At 45.9% G+C, this 9643-nt stretch overlaps 1 protein-coding gene across 1 annotated transcript in view; it reads left to right on the top strand.

Annotated features, from left to right (window-relative positions):
• POU2F3 (POU class 2 homeobox 3) overlaps positions 1–9124 on the top strand; it is a gene marked incomplete at both ends in the record, with an annotated part of 10672 nt that extends 1548 nt beyond the window's left edge. The window contains 6 exons of the mRNA XM_015829912.1: positions 1125–1227; positions 4258–4340; positions 6169–6351; positions 7222–7363; positions 8380–8516; positions 8963–9124. Of these exons, the coding sequence (XP_015685398.1) occupies positions 1125–1227; positions 4258–4340; positions 6169–6351; positions 7222–7363; positions 8380–8516; positions 8963–9124 (810 nt within the window). The remainder of the gene's footprint in view (positions 1–1124; positions 1228–4257; positions 4341–6168; positions 6352–7221; positions 7364–8379; positions 8517–8962) is intronic.
• Between the last annotated feature and the right edge of the window lie 519 nt (positions 9125–9643).

The following is a 9643-nucleotide window of genomic DNA, read 5'->3' as shown; positions in this document are numbered from 1 at the left end:
TCCTTGAATTCATGGATGAAAGACATGGTTTTCAGCATGGACATTTATGGAGATGAGGCTATTGGCATTTGTAAAGTTTGTAAGTGAGGTTCACGATGTAGATTACAAAAGCTCTTGCTCATCTAGAATCTTACAATCATAGGACTGGAAGGGATCTTAGACGTCAACTAGTCTAACCCCCTGCCCACGTCAGGAGTCCTTAGACCAGGGGTAGGCAACCTTGGCTCTTTTATGACTCGTGGACTTCAACTCCCAGAATTCCTCAGCCAGCCATGCTGAGGGGAAAGGGAGAGTTTCCAAGCTGAGCCATGCTGGCTCAGGAATTCTGGGAGTTGAAGTCCACGAGTCATAAAAGAGCCAAGGTTGCCTATCCCTGCCTTAGACCATCTTGGATAAATGGTTGTCCTATCTTCCATTGGGGCTGGATATCACAATATGGCTGGATACCACTGCATGTACTACATGAAAGAAACTATAATGTGTCCTAGCTTTTGAGCAATGGGTAAAGCCTGTCCTAGGGGAATCCTGGTTTATGCTAGGAATGGGCAACCTTTTTCTGGTCTAGGGACTTATTTAGCCTTTGAGTGATAAAAGGACACTCTCCCCCAAATAGGGTGGGGCCAGAGAACTAATTAGGTCTGCTTTCATTTATATTTAAATTTAATTAAAATTAAACCAAGTAAAGATGATTACTCTCCAGTCATGCTTAATAATACCTTAATATTTCCACTCCTTATGTCACATTAAGAATCACAGTTTAGGCCACGCCTTTTTGAGAGAGCCACTCCAATACATAAGCCAAGGCATTTGGGCAAAGCATCGCTGATTTCTGGCTTGGTCGGGGATTGGGAGGAAGGGGTTATTCCAAAAAAGACCTTGGTTAAACAAACAATGGCTTAATTCAATGAGGGCTCTATGACCTGGGCTTCCAGTGTTGCTCCTCAAGCCAAGAGCAAGCTGACAATGGCCACACATTTGCAAAGGTGTTGTTATTTGGGAGAGAGAAAAAGGAGAAAGCAGAAAGCAGGAGGATGCATCTGAAGCAGAAGAGGGACAGTTGCCCATTGATGGGCTGGCTGTGGAAGGGTGTCCTAGTATATCTGACCTGTCTTCTTCTCCTTCAGAATGTGAATTCTCTTCATACTTTGCAGCAACTTGTGCAAGTTCCAGGGCCTATGCAGTCTGTCCCACTATTCCTGCTTTCTCAAAGCCCAGCAGGACAGCAAGGTAAGGTGAACATCTTTAGATGTTGGTTGATTTCTATAATGTCTGTGTAGGTCAGTGTTTCTCAGCCTTGGCCACTTTAAGATGTGTGGACTTCTTAAAGTCTGAGAGTTGAAGTCCATGCAACTTGGAGTTGTCAAGGTTGAGAAACCCCAGTGTAGATGCGGTTCCGTAGTCCTGAGTCATACCACCAGTTCCTCAAGTAGTCAGGAACTATTTCTTTCAGCTCCTTCTCCCTTCTCTGAGGTCTAAGAGTCCAATCATTTCTCCAGGCAACAACTGAGCAACCTTCTCCAGGAAATGCTTAATTCCTGTTTCTAAAGCCTTTTGGTCCTTCCAGGAGCTTCCTGGCAATAGCGAGGAGAAAGTGGGGCTGCTCCAGTGATGGTTGCTAGCAGCTTCTTGTTCAGACCTCTCAGGGATTCTCCTGGATAGCAAGACAGCTACACCAGCAAGTTCTCCAGCTTGTTCCGCCCACCCTTCCAAAATTCCCCTCCACATACTATTGTAACTCTTGCCTCAGCAGCAGAACCCTTGGTCCCAGGTAGACATTTTCTACCCACCCTTAATCTCAAGGCTCCTGAAGGACCACAAGCTTAGGAATCCTTATTTCCATGAGGACAACATTACACCCTTATCCAACCAGATTTTGATCACACAACCGCTGCACTTGCTCATCCACTCTCAGGTTAGGGATGAACATGGTCTTATTATGAATAGAACTGGCATTTCAGAATCCAAGATCACCAGCAATCCAGCCCACCAAGACCAAAAATTTGGCTGGGCCACCAAAGAGCTCATTTCCCCTGCCCTGGAATGGCCAGCTCAGCACGGTTGTTTCTTCTGCTTCCTTATATCTCCAATTTTTTTTTTTTTTAAAAGCAAATGGTTCCAGAGTCAAAGTTCAGAGCAAGTCTCCTGTGATGCCTGGAGCCACAGAGTCATGCTTCCATGGCCACCTGTCACTCTTCTCCTTTGGGGAAATGGATGATATCGCCACTCATCTTTTCCTGCCCAAACCTTCCCCACCCCCCACCCCACCCCCAGGAAGAGACTTACCGAAGTAGGCTGAACCAGCCACCCTACAACTAGGAAGCAAAGCCATGGGGCTAATTTTTTACGTCTGGCTCATTTAGATCCTATCTGGCTCGAATGTTGTAAAATGATTAAACAATGGAGTGGAGCAGTCGCCAAGCCTTTGCAGAGCCACACAGGACTTGTGAGTCTAATTGTGCTGACAAGCGTGCCCCTGATTTGCAAGTTTCCAGGCGCATGAAACTCGAACCAGTTCCTGCCCTGTGGTGGTTTCAACAGTTCTGTTTTGTTTTCTTTCCCCTGGAGACATGACATCAGGAGCGAAGTGAGGGTTTTGCTGAAGGAGGTGCAAGATCAGGATTACACAGGCCAGCAATAGAAACCCAAAGGTAATTCACGGTGAGTCAGTTTTCAGTGACAGGCAGGAGCAGAATCAAGGAGAGAACCAACCTGGAACGAAGGAGAAATTTCCTGGCACAAAGAAGAAGGGGGTCAACCCGTTCTCCAAAGCACCTGAAGGCAGGACAAGAAGCAACGGATGGAAACTAAACAAGGAGAGAACCAACCTATAACTAAAAAGAAATTTCCTGACAGTGAGAACAATTAACCAGTAGAAACGACTTGCCTGCAGAAGTTGTGGGTGCCCCAATACTGGAGGTTTTTAAGAAGAAACTGGACAACCACTTGTCTGAAATGGTCTAGGTCTCCTGCTTGAATAGGATGTTGGACTAGAAGACCTCCAAGGTCCCTTCCAACTCTTCTGTTATTCTGAAGGAGATGAGTTGGGTGAAAAAGTATTACACACTACACTTGATCATACCCCAAAGGCTGAGAAATTATGGATGAAAAAGTATGAACGAGGGTGCCAGCCAAAACGCAGCTGAAATGTGGGTCTTCAACCACCGTCCTGACTTGTCACACATGTTGTGCAACCAGAAGAGTTCATACAGTGGCTGAAGATTCTGCTGTGCTGCCCTTTTTTTTAATAAAAACACCCAACCTGTTTTCACCTCATGCAACAATTCGCAGTGTTAACAGAGGCCTCATGAAGAAGGAGGACACCTGCCAATTTGTCTGTTTGGTGGCAGGCAATTCAAAGCATGGATGACTTCAGGAGCTGTTGCCTCATCTTTGTCATCAAGTCACCTCCAGCAAATTGTCTTATTGTCACAGCCACGTGCCTGTGAGACAGGGATGGTGGCATTTGACTGAACTTGCTCCAACCTGGCTGGGAGTGATGGGAGTTGTAATGCAACCTGTGGGGTGGGTAGATGCTACACAATTGAGCCCAAAATAAGTAAATCACTGCAGTTGTTAAGCTAGCAATACAATTGCAAAGTGAATCTAGCTTCCCCATGGACTTTGCTTGTCGGAAGGGGATCACGTGACCCTGGGACACTGCGATCGACATAAATACGAGTCAGTTGCCAAGCATCCAAATTTTGATCATGTGACCATGGGGACGCTGCAACGGTTGTAAGTGTGAAAAACGGTCGTAAGTCACTTTTTCAGTGCCCTGGCAATTTCTAATGGTCCCTAAATGAATTGTTGTAAGTGGAGGACGACCTATAATTCTAGGTCATTTTCTTAAGATTAAGCCCGTCAGAGATAACAAACTTTACTTCTGAATTTAAAACAATGGGATGCAACAATCAGAAGTCAAGAGTGACTCTCTGCTGTGACCCTTTCATTTCCGGCCCACAGAATCACTCTACTTTTCATTTCGAGCAATTCCAACTTGTATTAGTGAGCTGGGAAGGGGAGGTTAATTTGCACAAACATCTTTCTCTAGATGACTAACCAAGTTGTGAAATGTTGCACTGGGGAAAGAGAAGGCTAGAGACGCCTTGTCACCAAGGGAATGGAATAAGGGGAGAAGAGGGGGCGTGTCTTTTGAGACTCTAAAATTGGGGATATGGGACAATGATCTGCATCTGGATATGGTTGGACTTGGTGGAGCCGAAGTATCTGACCAAAATTTTCCTCCATCTCTTTCAGCTCTCCAGTCAAACCTTCTCTCCTTTCCTCAGCAGCAAAGTGGGCTTCTGCTCCCACAGCATGGACACAGCTTAGCATCTCAGGTAAGTCCCATCCATTGACTTGCTGCTGTTGTCATTATAAGGGTTGTCATTTGCTGAAATTCTGTTCAACTGAGAACCGAGCTAGAATTAAGGAAGAATTTCCTGACAGTGAGAACAATTCACCAGTGGAACGGAAGTTGCCTTCAGAAGCTGTGGGTGCTCCATCACTGGAGGCTTTTAAGAAGAGACTGGACAGCCACTTGTCTGGAATGGAATAGGGTCTTCTACTTGAACAAGGGGTTGGTCTAGAGCAGGGGTCCTCAACCTTGGCAACTTTAAGACTTGTGGACTTCAACTCCCAGAATTCCTCAGCCAGCTTTGCTGGCTGAGGAATTCTGGCAGTTGAAGTCCACAAGTCTTAAAGTTGCCAAGGTTGAGGACCCCTGCTCTAGAGGACTTCCACCGTCCCTTCCTAAATTCTAACTTAAAAATTCAGAATAGAGCTGGAAGGGACCTTGGACGTCTTCTAGTCCAACTCCCTGCTCAAGCAGAAGACCCTACACCTGGAATACTGCTATCATGTCACCCCTAGTCCATCTTTTCCCCAAATCCTTCCAACTCTGTTATTTTGAGTTCTTCTAAGCCAAATCCAATCAGCAGTTCCAGCCCATATTTTGAAGAGGTCCATATTTCTCCTTGGATTTTCAAATGTTCAAAGTTCTATAAGCACATCCCCCAATGCTACAAAAAGTGCCAGTGATGAAATCTTTCACCTTGCAGGATTCATAATCCTATTGCCAAGCCTAGGTTGACACAACCAGTTTCCTGCTCACACTTTAAGTGCATTGTCTCTGACTCTTTCTCTCTGTCTGTCTCGGTGTCTGCCTCTGCTTCTGAAAAGTCTGCAGGGCACAATAGCTCATTAAAATGCCCCAGAAGATTAAGATCATGGAACTCAAAAGAAGGTCTTCTTTAACTTGAGTTGGATGCCTGATAACTATAGGGACCCATTCAAGGACTTTTCTTGCCAATACTACAGAAATAGCTTTACTCTTGCTGGGATGATTTTCAGCTTCTCAGTCTATCCTACTTAACCTGAGGTTTCCTGATAGACATCCTCTTAATCCTGTCCCAAAGGTGCTTTTTCCAAAAGGCAACTGGACTTTCTTGGGGGGGGGGGTGCTCTTTGAAAACGTTTTGCTTCTCATCCAAGAATCTTCTTCGGTTCAGCTTCTTGGATGAGAAGCAAAACACTTTCAAAGAAAAAAAAAACCAAGGAAGGGAAGTTGTCTTTGGGGAAAAAAAGTACCTTTGGGGCAACCATGACCTGGAGGATTGAGAATCTCCATAGATTTCCTAATCCTAATGAGATTCAATCTTGCTGAACGTCCATGATGGCACCATCCATGAACAAGAGAGACTGAAAAGAAGTGGCTGGTTTGTGGGAGCATCAGAAGCTTAAGGTCTCTGTGGTTTGGCCTGCCGCTGTAGATCCCATGATGCTCTCCTAACGGGGTGCTCTTCCAGATGTGTCTGAACCAGTGGTTTTTGAACAACCGGATTCTCTTATTCGATGCAGGCCTGGGCCTCCGAGGCCTAGAACGGACTTCTGGAAGTGGCATCCACGCATTTCCAGCAGGCCACTCTAGGCTTGGGAGACCCACTCCAGGCCTCCGAGGCCTAGACTGGATTTCTGGAAGCCAGTCGGTTCTCTGAATGCAGCAAAATTTACCTACCGGTTCTACTGAACTGGTGCGAACCGGCTGAATCCCACCACTGGTCTGGACCCATGTGGCTGGGAATTCTGGAATAGGTTGTCAAAGGTTGGAGAAGGATGAGTTGCAGCTGCAGTGCAATGACAATTCCACAACGGATTGTATTTTAACAGGCCATGGGACGTCCTGGACACCCTGGGTCATCGTTGGAGCCTCACCTGGAGGCCCCTCAACACTTACAAGTGGCCAAACACTTGTCGTCCTCCATGGCAACAGATGAAGCCAATGATTTGGAAGAGCTGGAAAAATTTGCCAAGACTTTTAAGCAGAGGCGCATCAAACTGGGGTTTACGCAGGTGAGAGGGGTCTCACCTGGACAATTCACATACCTTTGCTTAGAGGAAAAGGCCTTTCTGCTCAGATCTGTGCTAAGAGGAAAAAGTGAAATAGCAGGAAAGGACACATGTGCAGGGCATGGAAAAAAGGGCCAAAGTTTAAGTCACAGAGGCGTGCCCGCCATCTTGATTTTTTGGACCTTCTCTGGAGACGCCCCTGACCCAAGCCTTTGACTCTCCTTGAATTGAGTCCTGCACATATGTTTCCTTCCTTCCTTCCTTCCTCCCTCCCTGCCCCCTCCCTCACTTCCTTCCTTCTTTCCTTTCTTTTCCTTTCTTCTTCCTTCTTTCCTTCCTTCTCTCCTTCTCTCCTTCCTTCCTTCTTTCTCTCCATTCTTTTCCTTCCTTACTTCTTGCGTCTTCCTTCCTTCTTCCCTCCCTCCCTCCATTTCTTTCCTTCTTCCTTCCTCTTTTTCTTTCTTCCTTTCCTTGTTCTTGTAAATGACCTGAGGCTTAATCAATGAAGAACTTTTTTTTTACAACAAATACATAATCTGTTAATTCTGATTAGTTTTCCCCCTATTTAGTTATTTTTCTAATTTGTACCCACATGCTCCTTACAAAGATAGTCTGTGGCTTTACAGTACTATAATAGCGAGTATAATTAGCAGATCGTAATTAACCCTGTTACATCATTCTATCACAATGATATGTTACGGTATAACTAATATTTAATGTACTCAAAAAGAAGATGGCCCTGGATTTAAGACGATGCTCCCGCAAAAGGAACATGATAAGAGAAGAATCCTATGCAATGTTCAGCCAATAACATCAGGATCTCACTCTCCCAGGTGCTTTGGTCCATTTTCTGACACCTTTTCCTCTCTGTAGGGCGATGTGGGTCTGGCTATGGGGAAACTCTATGGAAATGACTTCAGCCAGACCACCATTTCTCGCTTTGAAGCTCTCAACCTGAGCTTCAAGAACATGTGCAAGCTAAAACCACTCCTGGAGAAATGGCTGAGTGACGCAGGTATGATTATATTTATATATATTTATATATTTAAGGGGCTCAATAAAGTTCTGCCTTCTTCAGAGCAGCGTGGCGGCCTAGAGTTCAATCCTAGGTAGTGGCAGATAATTTTTCTCTCTGGGCACAAAGAGAATATATTTGCTATGAGCTCTCTATAGGTGTCAGGAAGGGCATCTGGCCAGCAAATGCTCAGCTCTATTCAGTTGCCCCCAACGCCGCTCCAACGCAAGGGATTACAGGATGTTTAAAAGAAAAAAAATGTTTTGCCTTCTTCCATTTCTTTTTCAAAGTTTTGTTAGTTTATAATATATGATACAATCGAAATACAAAGTAAATAGCGGGAAAGATGAGGAAGGGAAAAGGGAGTAGAGAAGCATGCTTAAGGTGGGGGGGGATGAAATTTTGATTGTGGGCTTTACCAATTAGATAGATTTAATGTTATCGAAATGGCTAGTTGATATTATTTTGTAAAAGCAAAAACTTGAGGTTTGAAGTTGATACTCTATTGCACCCCCCTCTCTTTTTTTTCCTCCCTTGACTTCTTCCATTTCTATCTCTTTGCTCATTGGATATTTTCCATTATTTTGGGGGGTGGGTCGGAAGGAGGGAAGCACCCTTTCAATGCCCTACAGAACTACCTTAAGAACCCATGCACATTCAAGGCACTTAAATGGGCGATGAAAGGTTTGCAGATGTGCTTAAGCCAAACTGGGCTGTGTGACTGTGATGAGCACATTGAGCCACTGGGGGTCAGCAGAGTGTTTTGAACTCCCCAAACACAGGCAAAATAGAGGAATGTGGGGATGCGCAACCTGAGAATCGTAGAATATGCCAACTTTCGTAATCTTTAGGACTCTTGCTGAAATGTCACGTTGAACAGTCCAGAAAAACACAACGACAGACTCAGATCTGCCCTTTGTAACATTCAGAGGGAATGAAGGGACTCTTAGTTAGACAAAGTGAATTACAATGACAACAAAAAAAAATTGGCTTGCCTCTTCTCCCCCCCTCCACAGAATCCTCCCCCTTGGACTCGTCCGTCAGCAGCCCCACTTCCTACCCCTCTGTGAGCGAGATGTTTGGACGCAAGAGAAAGAAACGAACCAGCATTGAGACCAACATTCGCTCCACGCTGGAGAAACGGTTCCAGGACGTAAGCATGGCTGTCCTTGAGGGGAAATAAGCAGAGGTCCTGGTAGGGATGCTCAGAGCTGAATGAAGGTTGACCATTGTTGGCAGCATGTTGGCCAGCAAGGATAAGGAGAAAGACACCACAGAAAAAAGCAAGCCAGTATGTAGGAAATGGGCCAGCAGGGAGAAGTCTGGCCCTCTTTTAAACTCAGGACGGTTTCCAGCCCAAAGAAGAAGCAGTGAGTTGCCAGAGGAGATGCTTGGAGATAGAGGAGAGACAATCCTGCTTTCCTTTTTCCGTCTGGCTCAACTGAAAGTTGCTTCTGTAAAACGGGCAGGCAAAGGACCCTAGAAATTGGACTCGACGCCTTCCTTTCTTAATCTCCTTAGCACCGAAGCTTACAGAACGGGGAAGGTAGCTCCGCTCCATCCTTCCATCCATTCTTATTGTTGACTTTCTCTCAGCAGAACCCCAAGCCCAGCTCGGAGGAAATCTCCCTGATTGCGGAACAGCTGGCCATGGAAAAAGAAGTGGTCCGAGTCTGGTTCTGCAACCGAAGGCAAAAGGAAAAACGGATCAGCTGTCCAATGCCTTCCCCCATGAAGTCACCCCTCTACAACTCCAGACTGGTAAGGAGCGCTGGCTGGGCCCCTTTTTCTCTAGGAGGGAGGGAGGGAGGGAGATGAGGATGAGAGAGAGGAAGGAAGGAGATGGGAAAGGAAGGAAGGAAGGAAGGAAGGAAGGAAGGAAGGAAGGAAGGAAGGAAGGAAGGAAGGAAGNAGGGAGGGAGGGAGGAAGGGAGGGAGGGAGGGAGATGGGAATGAGAGAGAGGAAGGAAGGAGATGGGGAAGGAAGGAAGGAGATGGGAATGAGAGAGGAAGGAAGGAGGGAGGGAGGGAGGGAGGGACAGGCAGGAAAGAAAAAGAAAAAGAAAAAAAGAAAAAAAATAAGGGGAGGGAGGTTCAAGACCAGAGCCCAGCTCAGGACAACTTCAACTTCAACCCATCTCATCGTAAGCTGGGGGTGAGATGAAGGCCCATCAGGGGTTTAAGGAGAAGAGTGAATGTTCCCTGGGTGTGATTCTGCCACGGTCAGTGCAGATGGAAAGTCCCAGCATGCTGCATGTCAGAAAGTTTTTGCTTCCTGTC

The sequence above is a fragment of the Protobothrops mucrosquamatus genome, unplaced genomic scaffold (assembly GCF_001527695.2).
Source record: "Protobothrops mucrosquamatus isolate PMUCROS unplaced genomic scaffold, P.Mucros_1.0 scaffold7582, whole genome shotgun sequence".
NCBI lineage: Eukaryota > Metazoa > Chordata > Lepidosauria > Squamata > Viperidae > Protobothrops > Protobothrops mucrosquamatus.
This window is presented reverse-complemented; position numbering and strand designations above follow the sequence as displayed.